The 26,578-nt window shown below is 28.3% G+C and overlaps 1 protein-coding gene across 1 annotated transcript in view; it reads right to left on the bottom strand.

Annotated features, from left to right (window-relative positions):
* Positions 1 to 503: 503 nt before the first annotated feature.
* The window catches only part of LOC101237435 (ribosomal protein S6 kinase delta-1), a 69,933-nt gene continuing 43,858 nt past the window's right edge, over positions 504 to 26,578 (bottom strand). The window contains exons 9-11 of the mRNA XM_065806233.1: positions 14,408 to 14,503; positions 13,127 to 13,157; positions 504 to 738 (exon numbers count right to left, since the gene is read on the bottom strand). Of these exons, the coding sequence (XP_065662305.1) occupies positions 656 to 738; positions 13,127 to 13,157; positions 14,408 to 14,503 (210 nt within the window). The 3' untranslated portion in view covers positions 504 to 655. The remainder of the gene's footprint in view (positions 739 to 13,126; positions 13,158 to 14,407; positions 14,504 to 26,578) is intronic.

Genomic DNA, 26,578 nt, shown 5'->3' with positions numbered 1-26,578 from the left:
CTTTTGAAGTTGCAGTATAAAAGCATTGCAAATTATTTCAAGTTATTTGCAATGCTTTAACTACTTAATATTACTTTAATTTATTTGTGTTTTATCATTATGGATGAAAAGCTTTGTAACTAATAAAAAAAATAGTTGTGTTGATACCGAACCGAACCCGAACTGTGCTTAAGACCGAACTGAACCGAACTCGAACATTAGATATAACCGAACCGGACCCGAACTTTAAAAAAGAGTTCAATTCCCATCTCTATTTTGAATTTCTTTTAGGCCTTTTATTAAGTTGTTTGTAATCATAAAATTTAATTATTGTTTTTGGCAAATTTTTGTCAATCAAAATATAGTTGCATTAATTTTTTTTTTTAAATCTCACTCAGACAATTAAGGCATATCTCAACCATGTGCCTTAATTGCCATATAAACCAAAATGTTTAAAATTGTCGCTTTTGATGAGACTTTTATATTTATTTAATTAGCTCCTTAAATAACTAGACAAAAAATAATTTTCTTTATAAATTTATAAATAAATCTGCAATAAAATCTTTTACCATTTGTAACAAAAAATACTTTTTAAATGAAAATTGTACAAATTAAAAAGTTAAAAAAAAATTAAAAAAAATTATATATATACATAAAAGCCACAACGTTATAAACATTAAATTATTTTTTTGGCTTCCCAATCAATTCCAGAAAAATAAACATGTGATTTGATTTCTTCACACCCTGTACGCCCGCCACCTAATTAAAAATATAATAAACAAAGTAACACTAGCATGTTGTCAAAATCATCATCATCATCATCATCATCATCATCATCATCATCATCATCATCATCATCATCATCATCATCATCATCATCATCATCATCATCATCATCATCATCATCATCGTCATCATATATGAGAAATATATGAGAAATATATCTAAATATATATATATATATATATAAATATAATATATATATATATAAATATAATATATATATATATAAATATAATATATATATATAAATATAATATATATATATAAATATAATATATATATATAAATATAATATATATATAATATATATATATAAATATAATATATATATAATATATATATATATAAATATAATATATATATATATATATATATAATATATATATATATATAAATAAATATATATACATATAAATATATATATATATATATATATATATATACATATATATATATATATATATATATACATATATATATATATATATATATATATATATATATATATATATATATATATATATATATATATATATATATATATATATATATATATATATATATATATATATATACAGTGGGTGCTCATATTATTAGAAACACGACCAAATTTTAAAAACTTTGTGAATAAAGTTCAAAATTAACAAAACATTTTAACAAAATAATTTTTTTTATTTTACAAATAGTATGTATGGACCTTTTACTTTAATCTGGGAGTTTGGCAACATTGCATTTCATCTCATTATGAAGTTATAGGGTTTTTCCCGAATTTTGACAATTTTGGCAGTTATACCTGTGTTGTTGTCGCGTGAAGTGCTGTTTGTGTATTGCTCTCTTTTTAAAGTTTTCAAAGATTTTTTTATTGTTTGTTGTTGAGTTCTATTTATGTGTCTATTTTTTACAGTTAAACATGATTAAATCAATATTTTTACATAAAATTTGACTTCTATAACGGTTTACTAGAATCGCGTGTTTTGTTCAATATGGGAAAGACAAAAGATGTTTCACCCTCAAAAAAAAGAAAAGTTGGTGCATTATTGAAGAATACTTCTTATTCTCAAAGGTGTATAGCATCAATGACAAAGGTTTCAGTGGCAACAGTCAACCGAATAAAAAAAAATCTGTACAAAAATGCTGATTATACTCCTCAACGAACAGGACATTGTGGTAGAAAACGGCTAACAACGCCAAGAGACAATAGAAAAATACGAGATATTTGCCTAGAAAATAGGAATAAGCCTAGGCGAATACTAACCACTTTAATACAAGATGCTGGAATACCAGTATCTCCAATGACAGTTCGTCGCCGACTCAAAGAACAAGGATTTAGATGCTGTCGACCTGCTAAAAAGCCTAAGCTCACTCTAGCAATGCAACAAAAACGCCTTGCTTGGGCTAAAAGTCATCGGCATTTGACCGTCGATGACTGGAAAAATGTAAGTACTTCATTTATAATTGTACACATTCCATTTAGAGATTTGCCTACATTAAAACTTTGACTTATAAGTTTTTTTGATGTTGTTTAGGTATGTTTCTCGGATGAATCGACAATCCAGATATTGATGAACAAATCACAGTTTGTGCGTAGACGAGCTGGAGAAAAATTCCACAAAGACTGCATCTTAGAACGTGTAAAGCATCCTCTAAGTATAATGGTATGGTCTGTCATTAGTGGACATGGAACAGGGCGCTTATATATCGTTGAGGGAACTATGCGCCAGGACCAATACATAAAAGTTCTTGACACAAGATTGGTACCACAGTTGAAGGAATGGTTCCCAAAGAACCAAAAATTTACATTTATGCATGATTCTGCCCCATGCCATAAAGCAAAGAAGTTTACAGAGTACCAAAAAGCAAAGAAAATTCCAGTGCTACCATGGCCTGGAAACTCACCAGATTTAAACCCTATTGAAAATCTGTGGGAGATCATGAAAAGGGAAATTGCTTCTGAAATGATCACCAACAAAATACAATTAATTGAAAAGATGATCAAAGTCTGGCACCATAACATAGATATTCAAAATAATGCAATAAAATGCATAGAAAGTATGCCAAGACGTGTAGAAGCGGTAATAAGTGCCAAGGGAGGGATAACAAAATACTAAAATAAATCACCAATATGTAATCTTTTGCTTGTACAATAGTGGAATTATTTAAAAAAAATATAAATAAGTATGTTTTTTGTAATAAATATAGACCGCAACACTCAAAAGTTACAAAAAAATAGTCTGCAACCTTTTTATTTCTATAATAAATAACCTTTAACACATAATTTTCAAAAAAAAGACAGTGTTTCTAATAATATGAGCACCCACTGTATATACATATGTATATATGAGAAAGAAATCGTCTTGAAATCAGGAACATTACCACCTCCTGGTTGAAACTTGATAATATATAAGATGTTTTTCAAAAATGGTAGTCTTAGTAGTAGTAAGTGACCAGGGCCCCGGCTAAAAATGAGACTTTTTGCAAACCCGGCCCCGGCAAAATTATAAGATTTAGCAAGGGTTGATAGCCAGAGCTAGAAAAAAAATTTATAATACTTATTGTATTATAATTTTATGTTTACATTTACTATTTATTACATACTGGTATATATTTATACATTTTTAAACTCTAATTTACTTTCAACAAGATTGCAAGCAACCACTATTAAGTTATAAGTTACTTTAAAACAGAGGACAGGTTAAAATACTAGAAAATGGTTAACTGAAGACTTTAAAAGTTGCAAGATGTATTAAAAATGAAAACACAAAGATGGGGAAGAATTAAAAGGCTTTTTTGATGTGCAAGGAGAAAAAACTGAATAAAAGTTGTTATAGCATGAAGGAAGAGATACAGTAAAAGGACGCAACTTATTGAATAAGAAGTCAAGTAAGAATGAGTTTTGGTTTATCGTAATAGCAATGATAGCTTGTTTGAACATTGATCATGATAGTATTTGTAGAAAAACGAAAGAAATACAACCTTACAAAAAGGGAGATTAGCTCAAGCTTGGTAGATAAAGCAAGTCTAACTACATTTACAATATAGTTAGAGTGCTTTTAGACTTTGTCTGAGAGTAAGAGAGTTGTTATTTGTCAATATAGGAATGCCAACAATATTGCAATATTTTTTTGCAGTAAATAAATGAGTTTTGTTGCCTTAAAAAATTTATATCCACAAGCCACTGCAAGTCTTAGGCTTTTACAGGAGAGATCAGATTTAAAAGCGGCTGCTTGTTCTAAGCAATCAAAAAGTGAAGATTTTTTGTCAAGACAACAGTATAAAGTTGAGTCCTTAGCTTATAAAGGTACTATTGACGTAAAATTTTCATGAAGATTGTGGTTGTAGATGAGAAACATTATAGGAGCAAAGATAGAACTTTGTGGTACCCTTGAAGTTACTTGAAATAAAATTGAGTGTCGGCCTTCACGAATAACTTTAATTAAAAAGAAATAACCTATTAATCTCAAAAACTTGATATAAAGAAACTAATAACAGAGTGAAGATTTGGAAAGGTCAAGTGTTTTCTAGAGTTTTGAAAAACTGGACCCCTTATTTAGCACTTTTTCAAAAGTTTAGCAAAAATTGAAGAGTATTCTGGAGAACAGTTTTTTATGACAATGATAAAAATCTTGTCCTGGAGCACAAAAATGTAGAAGTGTTTAATTGAGAGTTAACTTTAGCATTAGAAGCCATAATGATTTTAATGTTTAACAATGGGTTATTCTGTTTAACTGGCAGGAAGAGTGTGGCCATTAGATTCAAGAGTTGAATTAGAGTAAGATTTTTTTTCAAAAAACTTTGCCTTATTCTTGGGAAAAGTAAAAACTCAAACCCGCGAATTAGAAATTAAATGTTAGACTTACTTTAGTTAATGACACCGCTGAAGACTTACCAAAAGTCTCTAGATCCTAATCTGAGATAAGAAACAAGATTTAGTAAACTTAGAGTAATATAGCTAAACATCAGACAGGACCTTTTTACATTGGCTTCTTGGAATAAAAAGACATTTGTTTATAAGAGAGATGTTCTTGTAAAAAAGATGAAAAAAATGATTACTGTTTAATAGAGTAGAGTGCTCAAGATGTTAAAAAATGCGAAGTAGAATGAAGCACGACTTATTATTAAAGAGAAAGAATAGAAGCTTCCGAGCTTTTATTCCAGAAGGAATAAAAGCTTCCAAGATGCGCTTTATGCATACATATTATGGGTATAAACATATATTTTTGCTATTTATTTAGATACTGACAAACAATATCCTTTCATATTTATATAAACTTTAGTATTTATATGGTGTAGTCTTTGAGAAAATAGAAGATGATCAGATGAATGTGTGGTGTGACTCTAACACAACAAGAAAAGGAGGCATAGTCTTTGAAAAAACCGTCATATCGGACAACGTTTGTTAGAGATGAAAGTGATTTAGGTATTAGCATGTAGAGAGGTAGAAGCTTCAGGAGAAAATGGTAGTGGTAGAAGTAAGAAAACTTGAAGAGAGTACCTTATATATTGTATGAATGAGGTTTAGTTAAAGAAAGAAAATGCTCTAGATTGTTTATTTTAGAGAAACAGCATAAAAGAGGAAAGCTAAAGCCTGATGATGATGAGGATGATGATAATGATGATCATGATCATGATGGTAATGATGATTACAATGATCATGTTGATCATAATGATGTTTATATATGCATATATATATATACAAAATATAACATGAATTTTGAATAAAAGAATATACTTTAATATGTATAATTGTTTATGCAGCCCCAGTCACAAACCCGGCCCCGGTTATATTTGATCACACATGGCCCCGGCTCCAGTCAAATATCAATCCTGGTTGTTTACTACTTAGTAGTAAAAATGGAGTCTTCCATAAAGTACGTACATAAAATTCTTTGGTTTTTTTTTTTGTTTTTTTTTAAAGAAACCAATGAGTTTCAAAAATTAATATTATCTTCTGTAAAAAATGTTGATTCAACTGAACGTTTTTTTTTTTTTTTTAATGTTTTGAAAAATTTATATGTTGAGGAGAAAGGGGGAAGGAGGGTTCTTTAAAGGCATACAGTTGTGTAAAAGGGGGAAGAAGGGGTCCTAAATAAGCTGTTTTACTGCGTACTTACTTTATCAGGGTGGCCAGCCACTTTGTACAATTAAATTCCCTGACTTATTATATTTTTCCCTGACTTATTATATTTTTCCCTGACTTAGTTGTATTTTAAAGTGTGAATTTTAAAATTTTTAAAAGAGTTAAAAATCCAGTTTAATACCAAAAATTATTATGAAGAAAAAAATCCAGTTTAGTACCAAAGATATTATGAAGAAAAAAATACAAGTTGTGTAAAATATATTGCATATATATTTTTTATTTTTCTATATTGTTGTATTATATAAGTTACATGACAGCAATTTAAGCTTAAGGCTTATCTAAATTATGAAGTGAAGTGAAGTTCTGAACTTATATTTTAAAATAAATTATAACTATGAAGTGAAGTGAAGTTTTTAGTACTTTAAAATGGAAATAAATTAAAATACTGAACTAGGTTCAAAACTTATAACAACAAAGAGTTTAATAATAAAACAGCAGACAGTTAATTATACAATAGTATAATATGCATATTAGGGTGGGGCAAAAGATAACAAATTTTCAAATTAGGGTCTGAGACAAATGAAAATCAGTGCTTTATATGAAAGTAATTATTACACAAAAAACTGATTTATAATATACATCATCATTTTCTAGCAACTTAGTCTGCAAATTATCGCACTTTCAAGCTTTTCTTGCATATAGGTTTACGCCTCTAATTCCACATCTTCGTAAGAAAATAAAGCAAGTAACCAACATGGCATGCATTACAAATATAAAGTATATTTTAGTAGTAGAGTAGCATACAAATGTTAAGTACAAGTGTCTTACTTATGGTAGGAAATCAGCTTTAGTTTCTAAACTAGGCAAGTCTATTCTCGATTTCTTCATTTGAATGATAACACCATGGCGTTAATCGTGTAATAACTTTTGAATGACTAACAATTGTTTCTGACATGATGTCATCCAGAAGTGGAGGTGAAGCTAAGATTGTACCAGTCGATCATGTTTAAGTATGACCTGCACATGAAGTTAATTTTGATCAAGCTTTTGTCAAAACAACAAATTCTATCATTGGAATGTTCACTACGAGCATGCAGAATTTTTTCACAAGCGAATTTCCTGATATTTCCATCATCATCACCAACAGCTGCCACCAAGATGTTTTCCGGATGGCAAAAGTGGCGCAACAATCTCCTGATCAGGCTTGTCAAGTTTCTGGTAAAGCGACAACATGAAGAAGAAATTCTTGGCACCATCTTGGCATGTCGGATGAGATTTGATATGAAACCATGACAGTGAATAGAAGATCAGTATGAATGAAACAATACGTCGAAGATTATGGGAAGGACATTGTTTGCAAACATACAACCTCAACAAACGGTTGACTTTAGTTAGCCATCTGGCATGACTGACTGCACCAGGTTGAGCAGTTTGCAAGTAGTCAATGTAATTGTTACTGGCGTTGTAACCACGTTGAATTAACAGACATATTTTAAGCAGGTACACCTGATCTGTACTCAGGTCACTCATTACGGTGGTCTCATTAACCTCAGCAACGCAACCTGATACAGGAGAGAAATCAATTATAGGTTTTTGTTGAGGATCAAATTTCATCATGCCTGCTAATTGTCCTTTGGAAGTTCTTGGACCAGTAGATTTCCCATCAATAACTTCTATCAGTTTTCTCAAAGGCAATTCATTTGTATGCAGCATACAAACTAACCATTGAAGTGGTCTTCGTAGATATTGTTCAATTTTTTTGATTATGCCATTACTTTTTCCTACATTAACATTGGTTCCATCGCAAATGGGTGCTCTTAAAGTTGTTTCTGATTTAGTAATTCTAACAACCGATAAAATTTCTTTTGAGATGTTGTCAGATCTGCCTGATGCTGGAACACCATGTTCGACATTGGTTTTGGTTTGAGAATGAAACCAAAGCATAATGTTCTTCTTTAACTTACGTCGAGTCGATCCTACACGTGTAAGAGTAACATCAATCTTGCCATCAAAACCAAGACAAACAATTTCTTGATTTTCCTCTGCATGACTCACAGCTGACTTCTTCTGATATGCAGATCTTTGACGGGGTAGTTTGCTGGGATGTATAGCATTTTCAGGGAAAAGAAATCCGAGGTCTTTCAAGGCAGAATTCACAATTAAACAGGCATCTCGATTGCTACTTTTAGAGCGATCAATAGCTTTACACAGTTCTGGATAAAGATTTCTGTTTTGTGCACATCTGCTGCCATCACTATCACTGGTCTCCTTGTCTGTTATATATGAATCGTCTATGGAGCTACCACCAGTGTCTTGACTTTCTGAACTCTTTTCCATATCAACATTATCAAAATCTTGAAATGTAGAACTGCATTCAACAGTTTCCAATTTCGTTTTCTCTAGGAACATTGCCGCTTTCCTTTTTCTTTCTTCTGACTTCTGCAGTTTACCTGTCACCACTGGATCGATATTTCCAATCATCATTTTTCTGATAGTGTTTTGGTCAACCCAGAAATTCCACTCAATAAGAGGAATCTTTCTGTCGACTGGACATTTACAATCTGCTCTATTTGCAATTCCAGCACTAATGCACTTACATGGACAAATGTCAAACAAATTGCTGAAACTTGACAATATCTTTTGATATGTCTCAGAAGTTCGCTTTGCATCAGGATATTTTCGTAGATCATTCCCTTTGTCAATTAGCCGTTTCACCTTTTTGATTACGCTATCGAACGCAATTGTAAGTATGCAAGCTGTGTTATAGATCTCAATCAAGTCTGTTGCGACAGTTCTCACAATGTCATTAACAGATTGGCACTGCTGTTTCTGGTGAAAACAATATGCACAGAAAACGTCTTCACATGTCGGTAGCATATTTTTTTTCAGTTCCTTCGGAAAACCGAAACTGAGTGTCGACTTGTACTTCTTGTGCTACAGCTAGCCATAACTAACTTGCTACTGCCAAGTTGCAACACAAATTAGATCCAAATTTTCAACATCTACAAAACAAATGATATCTAAACTAACATTAATTATTACTACCTACAGGTTTCAATACATACTAGTCATTAATTAGCCATTCAGAATCACAAATAATACAAAACATAATATTGTACTATGGCAAATATTTTACAATATTCGTTCAAAGTTGCGACCCCTAGACATGGTACTAAAAATTAAAAACAGCAATTTTCTTGATCAGTTGATGGGGGAGCATCAATTTACTATTGTCTGCATGAGGCAACCAAAATTTGCCCCACCCTAATGCATATGCCAATATTCAAACTTAAAACATTTGGCACCATTCGCCTAATAGTATTAAAATTTGGAAATTTTAAATTTTAAATAAATTTAAAAAATGACGAAAGACCAAAGATATCAGCTAATTTTAAAAATAATTAATTCTTTAAATAAATAACTTTTAAAATAAATAATTAACTCAATTATTAATTAAATAGTTTAAAAAAAAAATAATGTAAATCTGTTCATTTCATTTTATGTGATAGCATTTTTAATTCTAGTTCAATATCATGTATATCTTCTTAATGTTTATTTAGCTTTGCTTTTTTAGCATTTAATCCCTTAATTTTCTGCAAAGCTAATTTTTTATCAATAGTCTTTTTCTACTTGCAACTTTTTTTCTCTTTTTCATTTTAATGAACCTTTGTAGTTTTAAATGAGACATGGTTGATCATTGATTTTTTTATTTCCGCATTGTAAACTCCACCAGCGTAGTGAATTCCAACATATACTTGTATTTGGGCAACCACAGAGCTCTCGTGCAAATTTTCAACAATTTGCAATTGATAGAAAATTCACTTTTAAACTGTGATAGAAAAACAATTGATAAAAAACCCACTTTTAAAATTGATAGAAAACCTACTTTTAAACTGAGCATTACCATACTACTTCAAATAATTCTTTAAAATTCTGGCTTATAAAAGGGGTTAAAAAAACATCTAACCTATCTTTATAAACTTTGTAATTTGAAAATTCTAATCTATGGTTGCCTTTCGCAAGATTACATAAACCTTGATACTGATTATTGACCTTATCAGCTATTGTAGCATTATTCCATTTAGATTCATGAAGAATTGTGAGTAAATAAGTCATTCTGTTTTTTCCTGAGTCAAAAGCTCTTGAAAGCTTATATTTTAAAGGACTTCTTTCTCTCAGTTTATCAACAACTCCAATGTAAAACTGAATACCATCACTTCAAAACTGTAACTTCTGACATTCACTTACTTTCATTTTACCAAGTAGTTGCGATACTAATTTTTTCTTCTTTTTGGTGACACTTGTGCGAGTTCAATTTTTATTGGCTTTATAATAGATTTTACTCCCTCCATTAAATCTTTTTTAATAAAGTTTTACATGAGAGATCTTATTAGCTTTTTAAGCTCTTGATATAAGAATGGTGCTAATGAAGAATCAGACTGAAAAAGTTTCAAGAACGGCTCTGCAATAGAAGCTAAATATTGAAAAAAACAAACAATTTTAACAGGCATCAGAAGATCATTGACAGCATCAGTAACAGTAAAATAGTATAAAATGTTTACAGTATAATTATTGGGTAGTTTAGATTGCGTGACATACAACTTCACATTATTATAGATAAAGCTCATACAGATACATTTTCAACCCATCTTGTTGAACAAAATTCTAGAGGTTTGATAATTTTCCTTACGAGCGGGAGTATCATGAAAAAGTTAATAAAAACTTCTGAGTACTGCATTAATATTCCATTTCACTTTTTTATGACCTGCTTGAAATGCACTATGTACAAAATCTAGGCCGCATGATCCAATTTTAAAAATAGATGTTTCAAACCTTTTACCAAAAATTATTATTGAGAATATCAAAAAACTTCCACTTCATTATGGCCCATCCATAGAAATTTTTAAAATTTTTCTTTTCATTTAAAACACTAGTAAAGCTTAACACCGCCTTTAAAACTAGATCATGGAAATATTGGGCAAGAACATGTGCAATGTTATAAGCTACTTAAGTTTTCCCAATAGCCATTATTTTAGCTATAAAACTGTCAGGAAACATAGACCAAAACAGTTGTTCTATTTTCGAACATGATCAGTAAGAGAAATGCTGCTGTGTAACATATAGTGGCTAAAGTATTTCAGAACGTATACACAAGTATTTCAAAACGTGTTATATCATTTTGAGCTATAAATAAAGAAAAAGGTGGTCCTGGAAGAGTCCTGGTATTATAGTCCTGGAAGAGTCCTGGTATTATAGTCCTGGAAGAATTTGTTGAAATGATTAGCATTTGTTGAGAAGATTCGGCTACACAGAGAGCTAATAGCAATGATTCAGAAGCTATTAAAGTTGATGTTGATAAAACAGTTTTTTTTTTTGCAATTCACCTTCCCAAGGCCAAGAAGGCCACTACAAATGAGGAGACTGCTTGTGGTTATAACCCTCTCCCAACTCTATAACTCCAAAACAGGAACCTTAACGAACAAGGTGGCTGCATGGAGAAACAAGTTGAGCACGGTACTACCAGGGACATGGTGGGAATCGAACTTGGAACCTCTCGCTTATGAAGGGAGCGCTCTACCACTACACCACTACCGCATAAGTTGCAAGTGATACTGGATTTTTCAGGGACTTATTAGTAAAATAATCAAATACGGTTGGTTGGCTTTCTAAAGATATATTTTTTAAATGCTTTGCACTTTTTTCATGACTTTTAACTACCATTATACCCATATTACTTAAAATGTCTTTCCACATACACTACACATACCCTTTGTTTTATCATCAGCTCTCTTAAACCAACCCCATGATGGATGACATTCAAGATTGGTCCAATCATTATCAAAGTAAGTTATTTTGGACATTTTTATTACTACTTTAATATTTACCTGAAAAAAATTAACGTAGCTAAATAAAACCATGTTTAAATAGACTTATATTTTAAAGATATCTTTAGCTAATTATATTTTCTTTTTCCATGCGATTTTATAAATGTATGGCAAAATGAATATAAATTTTTCATTTGATTAATGGTTGTGTGGGAGTTTGTAAAAAAAATTTAAAAAAAATTTTTTTCACTGACTTTTGAAAAAAAACAAACTGAAAATCCCTGACCTTTCCCTGATTTCCCTAACCAGAAGCAATTCCCCTGACTTTTCCCTGATTTGCAGTTGGCTGGCCACCCTGTTTATGGATGCTAAGATAAACACAACCACCTACTAATAAATGTAATTTTTTTATTTTATAAAATTAAAGATCTAAAACCAAAAGACCAAGTAGAAAGTAAACACTTTGATTATTACGTTTGTAATATCATAATTTTTAAATGAAAATAAACATGACTTTTGATTGCTTTATAATTTTCAAAAATTAAATTTTTCTAAACGAACTTACCGTTTGCCTACTAAATTCTGCAAAACATGAGGTAAGAAGGATAATTAAGAAACAAACTTAAACCAATGTCAAAATACTCAGAATAAATAAATTCTGTGACATTGATGAAAAATACTATTGCACATGTTTAGTATTCAATATAAGAGATTTTTGTTGTTGTTGAGATTACTATGATTCAAGAAGTTTTACAGTCTTATTACAGAGCACCTCTGAAGAGCACTTAAACAGGAATTGAATCTTGAATTAAAGCTGGAATTGAACCTTGAACCTCCTAATTCTGAGACTAGCGCTCTAACCGATCTTACTGTAAATGGCAGCTATTTTTAAGAATATTTTAAAAGCAATCTCAATTTCTCAATTAATTGCTGCGTTAACATTGTTAATTATGTTAACTCTAAATTTTTTGTCATTCACTCAGATCTTACTTGAAATTTGTCAATTCATTTAGATCTTAATGTAGAACCAATAATAAATGATAATACACACTAACTCCACCCATTCACCTAACCTTCTGCATAATATCAAAAAATTGGAGTATACTTATAAGCTTGCATAAAAACCAAACAAAAAAATGTTTGCTATCTCAAAAGATAAAAAATGCATAAGTTTTTGCTTTTACAAATAAGAAAAAAGGTTTTTTGCTTTAAATTATTTATAGGTGTTTTTATAACAATAAATTCACAAATATAAATAATATTATATTTATTATATATATATATATATATATATATATATATATATATATATATATATATATATATATATATATATATATATATATATATATTTCTAAGTTTCTCAAATAACATTTTATACTTTCTAATTCTATCACTTTTAATTCATAATTGTTATAAAACTATTTTAGAAGCTAATAAAAAATAAATTAAAAAAATTTACCAAGCCTTTCTTCTGGAGAAAACTTCAAAAGCTTTAAAAAAAAAAAGTAAGTAAAAAGAAAACAAAAATTACTTTAACAATTGCTACTATCTTATAACTCTTAAAACACTATATAATTACTATACTTTATTAAAAACATTATATAATTACTATAATTTAGTAAAAACACTATATAATTGCTATACTTTAGTAAAAACACTATATAATTACTACACTTTAGTAAAAACATTATATAATTACTATAATTTAGTAAAAACACTATATAATTACTATAATTTAGTAAAAACACTATATAATTACTATAATTTAGTAAAAACACTATATAATTACTATAATTTAGTAAAAACACTATATAATTGCTATACTTTAGTAAAAACACTATATAATTACTACACTTTAGTAAAAACATTATATAATTACTATAATTTAGTAAAAACACTATATAATTACTATAATTTAGTAAAAACACTATATAATTACTATAATTTAGTAAAAACACTATATAATTACTATAATTTAGTAAAAACACTATATAATTACTATAATTTAGTAAAAACACTATATAATTGCTATACTTTAGTAAAAACACTATATAATTACTACACTTTAGTAAAAACATTATATAATTACTATAATTTAGTAAAAACACTATATAATTACTATACTTTAGTAAAAACATTATATAATTACTATAATTTAGTAAAAACACTATATAATTACTATACTTTAGTAAAAACATTATATAATTACTATAATTTAGTAAAAACACTATATAATTGCTATACTTTAGTAAAAACACTATATAATTACTACACTTTAGTAAAAACATTATATAATTACTATAATTTAGTAAAAACACTATATAATTACTATACTTTAGTAAAAACATTATATAATTACTACAATTTAGTAAAAACACTATATAATTACTACACTTTAGTAAAAACATTATATAATTACTATACTTTAGTAAAAACACTATATAATTACTACATTTTATTAAAAAACAGAGAATATGATAATACAAGAGTAGTATGAAAAGATGAGAAAAAAAGATCTTAGACAGAGATTAGGATGGTGAGTGTATCTGATAAAATGCATCAGAGAAAATTAAGGTGGTTTGAGCATGAATAGTATAAAGATAAAAAATGTTGGGTTTCAGCAGTTTTGGGAAAAAAAAGATTGAAAGAGGTGGAAGTAGGAAAACTTAGAGTTATGGTGATGATGATGATGATGATGATGGTAAACATAATATAATACTTAAAATTAAAAAAAACTTACTCCAGCTAATAAAGAATGAGCTTCAGTAGAAATCATCTTTGGTAAGACAATAACAGACCGATTAGTTATACCGTCTGGATGACAGCTATATAGTGACTAATAAAAATAAAAATCTCAAATTTTAAAATTTTATTACTTTATTCATTATATTTTTCTTAAAAAGTAAAGCATAAATAATTAATGAGTATAAGTAAATTAAATAAGAATGAAGTTTATTAGTCTCTCCTACTCAGATTCACTTATGTCTCTCTTAGAACTTCACCTATTTTTTAAGAAATACCAGCCTTACAATTTCATTCATTCAAGGTATGCAGTTTTATACAATATTTACTAGCGTTGTTTTTTAATTATATCGTAAATCTGTAAGCCATATTTTTTAACGAACTCTTATTATTGCAGTCTTTAATAATTCTAAAAACTTTTTTGCATAAATATAATCATAAATTTAAATTTATCCATTTATATCATAAATATTTTGTTATAAATGTATTAATTATTTTTTTTTGTGTAACTCTAAAAACTGTAAAAATGTTAATGCTTACAAACAATTTTAGGGTTTAAAAAATTATTTAAAATAACTACCAATGCTAGTTAAGAAAATTATAAAAGAAATCCATTAAATATATGATAATAAATACTTTTTAGCCAAATGTATGTCAAATAAATCATCCATAAGCAACAACCTTTTTCTAATGAAATCTTTTTACAATAAAAAAACATTTTTCAGTTCGAAAAAAAATAAAAACTCATGTTCTTTCAATAACTTAAAGACTCTTAAATTAATTATTCTATAACTAATCTTAACTAGTCAACTACTCGTATAGACTGATAGCAAACCCTCAAATTTAATTGTAGATAAGGATAGGAGTAGCTTGTAAACCTTAAATAGCATTTGTAGTGGTAATATCACAACAAAAAATACTCATTGCTGATCTACAAAATAGGTTAACACCAAAAATCCAACTGTAAAAACTTCTTAAACTTTACTATGTCAGATAAAAATAAAAAATAGCACTAAGGAAAACCATTCAAAACACACAAAAGTGAAACCATGGGCATTAAACCTAATTTATATATAAATATGTACATGTATATGTATATATATATATATATATATATATATATATTTATATATATATATATATATATGTATATATATATATATATATATGTATATATATATATGTATATATATATATGTATATATATATATATATATATATATGTATATATATATGTATATATATATATATATATATATATATATATATATATATATATATATATATGTATATATATATATATATGTATATATATATATATATATATATATATATATATATATATATATATATATATTCATATATTTACCTTTATAGCATACAGCATTTTCAGAAAAAGAAGAACAAAACAAAGATTAATGAAAGCAAAGATTGCTGCCCCATGTCAAACTCTCATTTGATGTAGTGGCACTCCTTTGTGGTAGTAGGCTGTACAATAGTCAATGTATGTACTGAAGCCCCCAGAAGCAGGCTATTTTATGGTTACATCAGAGATGATATCTAAAAACACATTGTGTGTGCGTGCGTGTGTGTGTGTGTATATACATATATATATATATATATATATATATATATATATATATATATATATATATATATATATATATATATATATATATATATATATATATATGTATATATATATATATATATATGTATATATATATACTCTTTTTTTTATTTGATACTGGATATTTGATACTAAAATTTGAAATCTCTGTTTGAACGAGAAGTACCAAATTTTATTATATGAAGGAGAAAACTTACTAAATACAAGGAGCGAAGTAATTTTAAAGTGTAGGCACAAAAACAAATTTCTCCTTTCCTCATTCGATACTGGAAATTAAACGTAGATTATTTTACATCAAACTTTGTTCCCATGGATTTATTAGAGTTCACGTCACTGTAATTCTAATTGTAATATTAAAATTTAATTTTTAATTTTGTAATTTATGGCTGATGATTGCCATTGGGCATGAAACTTAAAGTTCCTTTATATAAGTTTTTTTCTTCTTTCATTTTTAATATATCACTTTTTTTTGAAAGTTACATAACAATAATAAAGTTTTATTAACATAAACATTGAGCATTTTTCTTCAAATGAAAGTTTTATATTGTAGCTTTATTTCAAAACAACACTGACTGATTCCACGAAAGGTGAACCAAATTCACATTTTTTATAATGCACAGAAAATGAAATATATTATTTTATTTTTTGTACAAAACATACTAAGTTGTCATAAAATATAGGTGCTAACGTATTATGATTTCCCTGATGTTTTTTTTAATACAGAAGACCTGCAAGTGTGGGAAAATATAAGTTTTACTTAAATGAACACTAATCTTTTCGACTTGTGTTAATAAAAGTGTTAGATATGTTGAGTGATTATTTTCTCAAGAAATATTTACCAACACACATGTGATAGCATTTAAGTAAAATAAGACGACGGTCCGATGTTTCAACTTTAAAATATTAACGTGATTCCAACTAAGTCAATAAGTGGTAACACATGTAACGAAAGCGCAAGTTTTTTTAATGCTGCACAACAAGCACATTGTTTTTAATATCATGACTTAATATTATAAACAAGTTTAATATCATGACTTAATATTATAAATAAGTTCAACTAGATGCTTCATTTATACTTGATATCATGTGGCTTTGATTTTAATTGCCTTTTAAATTTATGATAATATAATTGGATAATCCACGTAACAATAATTACTACCACGTATCTATAAATATGGATATCTATAAATAAATATGTACAAATAGTATGTGCAAATACTATGAATCTATTTATAGGATTCCTTAAAGTGGTGCATTTAAATGCAACTTCACATGATTTGCAAATTTTCTTAGCATTTGAATTAAACGAGCATGTAGGCAATGTATTCATAAAGACATTCCTTAATTACACAAGCATTTATTTACTTTCAAGTTGCATTTGCAATTATTTTAACTGACGTATGTTCACTGATTTACAATCATTCAACTTACAGTTGGAAGCGCAATTCTCAACCCAGTTCAGTTTCTTATTTTGTCATGTTAATTTGTTTTCTTTTTTAATTTTGATGGAAGCAGTGAAACTGCGGGCCTTGATTTCTTCAGAAAGAATTAAAAAGTTTAGAATGAAAAAGAAAAAGGAAGATCCACAATTTCAAGAAAATAAAAGAATTGCACAAGTTCATGCTGTGAAATTTGCTAAAATGACAAAGAAACAGTTAACTAAACATAGGCAAAACGTTTAAACGCTTGGGAAAGCTGTAAAACGTTGTTTCAAAGCTTTACCGCTGTTTCCCAATAAAAGATTTGCAGTACTTAACAAGGTTGCTGAAAATGTCGGCCTTAAAATTGATGCAGCATGTTTGTTTAAAAAACGCAATGTGGAAGGTTTGGAAAATGATAATGAATTACTAGTAAAAGACTTTTACTTTCAACCAGACATTGTTTACACTATGGCAGGCATGTCAGATACAATGGCTGTTTGGAAAAATGGAAGAAAGGAAACTTTAAGGAAGTATTACTTGACCATGTTCCTCCGTGAGGCATATACGTTATTTCTTGAGAATCATGAGACAATTAGAAATTTGTTTTTCCAAATTTTGTGCTCTCCGTCCACCTAATGTACTGCTTTTAAAAAATACACCAGCTGATCAGTGTAAATGTGTGATGCATGAAAATTTAATACTACGTTTGAGCAGATTGGGCATTGTGTATAAAAATAATTGGTGGGATGATATTTTGTGTTCTTCTAGTACATTCGATATGTCCAAGTCCTGTTGGAAAAACGAGTGTAAATTATGTAAAAACGACTTTAATATTAAATCTAACAAGAACGTGGAAGACATAGCAATTTGGTACGAATGGATTAATGAGTACGTCAAACGTGATGACATTGCTGAATCCAAGATGCGACTGCACAAGATTCAGCAGGGTACTGTTGGAGAACTTATTGGTGTCATTCAGGAGGGTTTTGAAAAGGTTGTAAAGCATGTGCGGGTGAAAAGAATCCAAGCTAGAGAATTTTCTGAAGACAAAACAAAATGTGCCTCCAGAATCCTGCAAATAGATTTTGCAATGTCATATTCATGCGAATATCAATCTGAAATCCAGTCAGCTATGTGGAGCAGATCTAGCGTTACTCTTTTTACAGCAGCTAGTTTGTAAGGGGTACACAACAAGGTTTTATTATTTGCTCCGATACTCTGAAGAAAAACAAGGATACTATTTTTGCATTTCTTTTCAAAGTATACGATTATATTATGAAATTGCCTGATTCAAATTATTACGATGAAGAAATCATTTGGTCGGATGGACCATTGTCTGAATTTAAAAATAAATACATGTTGCATTTGTTGCAACTTCTGGTCTGTCGATATCACAAAAATTTTCAGTGGAAGTATTTCGCCACATTCCATGGAAAGGGGGTAATTGACGCATTTGGTGGGAAAGCAAAATATCTCGTACGTCAAAAAATAATGTCAAAGGGAGCTAACACCAATGTTCAATCATCTAAAGATTATACTGAATTGGCAACCATGTTAATGCCTAAAACAATAATTTTTCATGTTCAGCAAGAAGAGATTGATAAGCTAACCAGCGAATTCAACCCATGGAGTAATGTAAAAGATGTTGAAGGCATAAAAACAATTCATTGTGTCACAGCAAATCAACGCAGCGAAATCATGCTGCGGGAAACAGCTTTGGACGAAATAAAGTGCATCATTTTATTTTCAGATTACCTACGTCAAATAGATGAAAATGGTCACAGTTCAGTTTTGACACTTTCCGTGGGTGATTGGTGTGTTGTTAATTACAATGCATCAGAATTTCCTGGACAAGTAAAAGAATGTCAAATCAAGTTTTAGTATCCACAGTTGAAAAACATTTGTTTGGGAATTCATGGGTTTGGCCAACTAAACCTGATGTGATGCTTTACGATAAAAGTCAAGTTCTTAGAAAAATTGATTCCCCGTCACTTGCTGGTTCAAAAACCTGAACATATATGGTGTTTCACTCAACATTTAAATTTTTATTACCATGAACGTCCAAACTCTTTAACAACTCATATTTCACATTAGTAATCACTACGCTTTTGCTATTATAGTTGTGAAATGATTGCTTTTATCAATTGTTTTGCACATGGTAATGAATGTAACAAGACTGGTAACACATGCAACGATGACAGATTGTTAATTTAATCTGCTATTAAAATCTTTTTCCCAAATCCACTTTATGGTTTTGTTAAGCGGCATCTTTAATAACAAGCTGCACATTTCACTTTTTCAATATGCAACCAATTCACAGATAAACCTTGTCAAAATTTATTTTTTAAAATTTTAGATTTGTGCACGTAATGATTTTTGATTTATAATTTAAGATATTCAACTTTTTAAAACAAGTTTTTGAATATTTTTTGTTGCACGGTTTAAATAATATTTTGCGATAAATTGCAATTTCACAAAGCATTATGCTGAAATATGAACCACCGCTTTATAAGTTTAACTATTGTTCAAAAGTAACTCATGTATGTTATTGTTATGTGACACAAACAAGGTAATTTTGGTCTAATCAGTCCAAAGAATATTTCACCAATTTAAAGATGGCCAGCCCATGTGCTCCCTAACAAAATCTTTCCTATTTTTAATATTATTTGGTGATGAAAAGGACATATCTTTGGTACCTTGGTTGTTGAGTAAATCTTTTTTTAATTGTTGATTTACAGGCCAAGAGTAGTTTTTTTTTTTGATATTGCAAAAGGATTTCTTTTAGAATAAAGAACAAAATTTTCATCATCTCTTCTAGACATTTTTTTCTTTCGACCACATGTTTCAGGTCTAATCAACATTTATTGGTTTTCCAGAAGAAATGCTTCAAGTAGTTTTTTTTTGTTATAGATGTTATAGGCGTTTGTTATGTTATAAGTGGTTAAAGCCTCTTAACTATCAGCCTACTAAGCAAATTCTTAAGTAAATTTTTGATTTAAAATAGTGCATACATTTAAACAGATTTTAATAAAAAATCTTATCTGACAGTTATCGATTGATTTTTACAGATTGTTATAATAGGTAAAGTTGAAACTGTTTCATTTGTCTTAGCTCAATATGCAATGAAGACAGATATACTTTATTTTAATCAACTTCTTTCCTGATTGAATTAATAAAAAGGTTGCAGCTAATTCAGATGATCTTTTTTCACAAAAACCAAACTGGGTATTTTTAAACAAATAATTAAATTCAAAGTATACCTCTAGTTGAGAGTACACCAATTGTGCTAAAATTTTAGACAAAATAGGTAAAATAGAAATCAACCGGCAGTGGTTTGGATCATTGGATGTTCCTGATTTTTATATTGGAATAATTTTTACTACTTTCCACTCCATAGGTTGTTTTTAAAGATAGAAAGATAGAGAAAGAGATAGGTCAAAGGGTTGTACTTGGAGATATGTATTATAATGGGTGAATATAGTAAGTGGTGTACCACAAGAATCTGTGCTTGGTTCAAGTTTTTTTTCAATATACATCAATGATCTTCTAAGTCAACTTACAGATCAAATAATGTTATATGCAAATCTTTGTAAAGTAATAGCTGAGGTTAATAATGAAACGGATGCAATTGCTTTACAAAATAACAGTTATATTAGGAAAATGGGCAATAAAGTGGAACATACAATCATGCATACCAGTATTAAAAATGTTATTTATAAACATTTCATGACAAAAATGTAAAGCAAGAGTTGATTCCTACAAAAATAGAAAAAGGTCTTGGTGTATTAATTTCAAATGATTTAAGATAGAAACAGTAAAACAAAATTATATCATCTATTGCAAACTACAAAAATGGTTTTATATGCAAATCATTTAAGTGTAAAAATAGACTTTTTCGTAATTAAGCGGCAATTATGAATCACGTGGTATAATGTTTTTAATGGGAGGGCAAAATTGTACACAAAACATTTTGAGAAAGCTTGATTGATTGTTTATTGTTTATTTATCAAATAGTTTATTTGAAAATATATTATGTTTTAACATGCCACTTAAAAATTATGAAGATTCTTTAAATTTACCTATCAGGCAGGTTGTTAGTTTTTAACTGTTCGTGGATTAAGTACAAGTGGACGTAAAGTCAAGTTTGTTGCCAGAGCATTTACTGCAATGGAATTAAATAAAGATGTTATTGAGACAGAAGGAGAAAAAACTTAAAGCTTCAGATTTAATTGACCCAAACTCTGTACCTACGGAAAACAGAAAAGACTCAGTCACTGAGTGGCCTAGTATAACTATGGGAAACATTTTTTCGTATATCCTGAAAAAAAAAACTTTAATTCAGAATATATTGGCAAGTACAAGGACCAAGAAGCATTTTCAATTTTTGATAGTGGTTTTGTAGGCCCTATTATGCGCTTTAGTTTTAAAAAAGATATTTTGTTTGTATATTCTGAAGTTTGTGGTTTGCAAAAAATCAAGGAAAAAAGAAAACTTTGGGTTGCCTTTAGCAAGTCTGACATGACTTTATGCTTGGTGTTCCTGCATGACTGGAGCTTTCAAAGTTTGTAACCATATCATATGCCACCCTTTATAAAGTGGAGTATGCTAACAACAAAGGTTGGTGTAATCCAACATGTACTGAACAAGCATGTGCCTGGAATAAATCCTCTCAAAAAGATGTCAAACCATGTTTAATAACTGACCTAGTTAGAAAAGAATAGCAAATAATGAAACAAATGGTATAAATAATAAGGAAAAAACACAAATGAAAGCATTGAAGGTCCAAGAATTGAAAGTCATTGTGACTGATAAAACAACTTTATGCAAAATATTTTTAGAAAAAATGGTATTGACAGATAAAACAATTAAAAATAGAATATAACACAAGAGATCAAGCCTTCTATCAAATGGGGAATGGAACACAAGCAAGATGCTATAAAAAAAATTCTTTACAGAGGATGTATCAAAACACACTGATTTGAAAGTTGAAAAATATTTTTCTCTTTATTTTTTATGAAAGACCATATCTCGCTTGTTCACTAGACGGATTTATAGTATGCAAATGCCATGAAAGGGGTGTGTTTGGAAGTGAAATGTCCTTTTATAATTTTTAATAAGAGGGAGCTAGTGATTGTAACTTTTTTACAATAATAAATGATGAAATAGCATTATATAAAAGTCATAAATATTACACTCAAATCAGTTCCCAAATGGCAAATCACAAATTGCAAGTTAGCATATTTTATTGTTTGGACACTTAAGGACTTATATGTTGAATTAGTCAAATTTGATCAAGAGCTCTGGGATAAGGTAAAAAAAAATTTAGATATTTTTTTCAAAACATATGTTTCTTCAGCATTATTACTATTAGAGCCTATAACATTCTCTGGAAAAGTTAATACTTAAAGAGCCAGAAATCAGTGCTAATGAATTTAAACAATATAGCAGTATTCAGTGTGAAATATGTTGCGCTTAGCTCCACTATTCTTGGCAAAATTTAAAAAAAGATGATTATGAATTATTAGCAGATCAAGACTGGATTTGTTACATGTGCTCCATGTCTACTTTGTGTTAAGTTTTAAACTTTAAAAGTATGTCTTTATATGTGTTATATGAAATCAATCAGTACATTGAATTCTTTCTTATCAGTCATTACATTTAATACCTTTATCTAAAACATATATTAAATTAATATAACCTTTTTTTTTTTTTTGACAAAAAGTTGTATTTTTAAAAGATTTTACAATAAAAAAAAACTGGGTTGAAATTTTCAATTTAAAGTAAATAGATATGATTTTAAAAAAAGCAACTACTAATTTTTTTTACATATCTTTCAGCTCTTATTGATATAAATTCATTTTTAATAATAATAACCTAAAGTTTAAACAGTAAGTAAACAGTAGTTTAAACAAAAAAATTTAAATTTTTTATAATCATTGAGGAACATTATATTGTTTTATAAAAACGTTATATTATATTATAAAAAAAAAAAATATTTAGCAAACAAAATTTTTTTATAAAAGACTATTTAGAAACTAGAGGTTTTCTAAAGTTTGATATAGCAGCACATACACACAGTATATTATTCATGATTGGTAGATTAATAATGGCAGTGTTTTTTATTTTTAAAATATGGAAGTGTTTTATCCTTTTTATTGCCTGCTCTATGTAAATGCGTACATTAGCAATGTTTGATGTTTCTTGAAATTTTTCTTTACATTTGTATTCCTTTAGAAGCACTTGGAGGTATACAAAATGTACACCATTTAAATGCAAGATAAACTCAACATATAAAAAATATTAAAAAAAAATTAATACCCACTTAAGAGCTACATAAGAGTAACCAAAGTTAAATTATACAAAATTGTTATTTAAACAACAAGAAAATAAACAATCAAATAAACTTATTGCAAAAACACCTGCTTAATCAGTACAATTTAATTGTATGCTCACATCTTTTCTATTTTACTTAAAGATTTACAGAGAAGATTTTATTTAAATAATAAATCTAAATTTCTCTTAACTTATATTTAAATTGTATTAATGTGAGTAAATGCATATAACTTTTTAAATTTTATACCTAGTTCATTTTATTATTTACTTGTTTGTTTTTATGTTTATAAAAGATTTGTTTACATTTTTGCCCTCCCGAGAATAACATTTCGCCACGTGGTTCATAATAGCCGCTTAACTGCGAAATCATCTATAGTAACAGCAGGGGCTTTTGAGGGATGCAAGGTTGTGCGCTGTATGAGGGTGGCAAGTAAATTGGGGCAAAAAATTTTGTTAGTTCATCTAATTGAATTTTGTAATTGTAAATCTTAAAAAAAAAATTAATTTAAATCATTTTTATGTTATATGTAAAATAAACATTTCATTGCAAAAATTTGATTAGTTTTCTTTTCCGGGTAATTAACCGACAAATTTATAAAATTGTCAGAGACAGCCCGGAAAATTTTGCACGAGGGCAGTAATAAGGCAAGGGCAACACTGGACTAAAAAACTAATACACTATTAACTAATAATTGCTTTATTGTAGTTATATATGCCCGCATTTAGATTTTGCAATACAGGTATGTTGTCCTTCTTTTGAAAAAAACATTAACATATTTGAAAATACTCGAAAATGAGTAGCAAAATCTGTACCTGAGTTACATCATTTATCATATGATAGGCTTAAAAAAATGAAACTAACATCTTTAAAACAATGAAGAATACAAGGAAATTTCATACTAATGTATAAATGTTATAATAGCATGGATAAGATAATTTGGAAAATACCAGGCTTGGTTGGGAATCAGGAGCGATCGCTCTTGATTACTGACCACGGAAATAATATTTAGTTGCGAAAGTCTGGCCAGATTTTTAGTCGTTTTGAGAACATTTCAAAAAAAAAAAAAAAAGCGCAAAAAGATTAATTGGACCAATGAGAGATATTTGCAAAAAAATAAATAAATAAACTAGGAAAAACTACGAGAATGAGCCATAGTGTTAAAGTAATAGTTGGTTTGATAATATATTTATAAAACAATTTATGCTAGATATCTCAGAACCTAACAAATCTCAAGTAATACAATTTTTAAAATATTTCAATAGAATACTCTAGAACTTTATTTTGCTTAGTATATTTGTTAAGTTTTGAAATTTCTAGCATAAATTGTTTTGTAAATATATTATCAAACCAACAATTACTTTAATACTATGGCTCATTCTCAAAGCCACATCTGCAAAGCCGTAAATCTTTTAAACTATTATTATTTGTTTAAAAAAATAAATGTTTACATATATATATTCTTAAAATTGTTAAAATTTTGAAAGTTTATTATATATTATAGATTTTATTAGTATACTGTTATTTTTTATTTTAAAAGTATGTATTTTTTATGTAAATGTAATTTTGTGTATCTGTTTTTTATTCTAATGTAATCTTTTAAAGCAATTTTTACGATTTATTTTGTAAACAAAAAGACTTTTAACAATAATTGCGTTTTCAATGAAATTATTAATAATCATCAAAGTTAATAAAAACTAATTATGAAACAAACATACAAGAAGTTTCTGGTTACTAAACACAGACATGCATACAAAGTAACACAGGGATGAACAAGCACCGCTCCTGAGCTCACAACAGAACACAAATAAATATATATATATCTCGAGTACTTAATAGAAGTGGGTGGGGCGGATGTTTATTAATTAAATTTTAGAAAATTTTCCCAGGCACACTAAGCTCATTAAGCCCCCCCCCTCCTGTTTATTAATTTTTATTTGTTATCAACAAAAAAATTATTTCTCAAAACTAAAAAAAATTTAAGTGAAAATTGGCCATAAGAATTAAAAAACATACTAGTAACTAATAAATATTGAAACTTTCAGTGTAAAATCGGACCCCTTATCTACTTATATACTTTTTTCTGTTTTAAATACTAAATAAAATTAAAAAGCCCACTCATTAAACATCATCAGCGGTATTGTGAAGCAGTTTCACTTCCTCTTCATAAAGTATTTTTAACCATTTTAGTTGATTTCTATCTAGTTAATTTTATTTCTACAGTAACTCAATGATTTAATTATTTCATTTGTTCATCTTACTAAGAAGAATTGTTTCAAATATGTTAAACTTTTCAACCTGTGTGAAGCATTAAATAGTTATTAAAAAAATTAACTTTTTTATTTATAAAATAATTTAGCTTAAATAAAACTAAAACTAGCGTTAGTTTTATTAGAATCTTGTTGGACTTTTCGGAGCCTCTAGACTTTATTTTGGGGGCCTTTTTTATGTGTCACAGCCTAAAAATGACTAAAAAAAAGGTCATCTTAACTATTTCGGGGAATCTAACATTGCGAGGCCCGGGCTATAGCCCCCTCTAACCCCAACCCTCCTTAAATCAGCACTGAAAATAAGACACGAGTATATAAATAAAAATTATATTATACTCTTTAATAAATAAAAGAACATTTGTTTCCTTATTAAGCAATCGTAAGATGTTACTTTATAAAAAAAATGTTGCTTAATTTTATAAAAAAATTATAAAAGAGCGATGTTTGGAAAATATTTGTTCTGAACATAATTTATTTTACTTAAAGTTTTTTCTCGTTAAAAGTTATTTTCTTTTCC

Source organism: Hydra vulgaris, chromosome 09, assembly GCF_038396675.1.
Source record: "Hydra vulgaris chromosome 09, alternate assembly HydraT2T_AEP".
In the NCBI taxonomy this organism is placed as follows: domain Eukaryota; kingdom Metazoa; phylum Cnidaria; class Hydrozoa; order Anthoathecata; family Hydridae; genus Hydra; species Hydra vulgaris.
The sequence above is the reverse complement of the archived record's forward strand: the minus strand, read 5'-3'. Positions and strand labels throughout refer to the sequence as shown.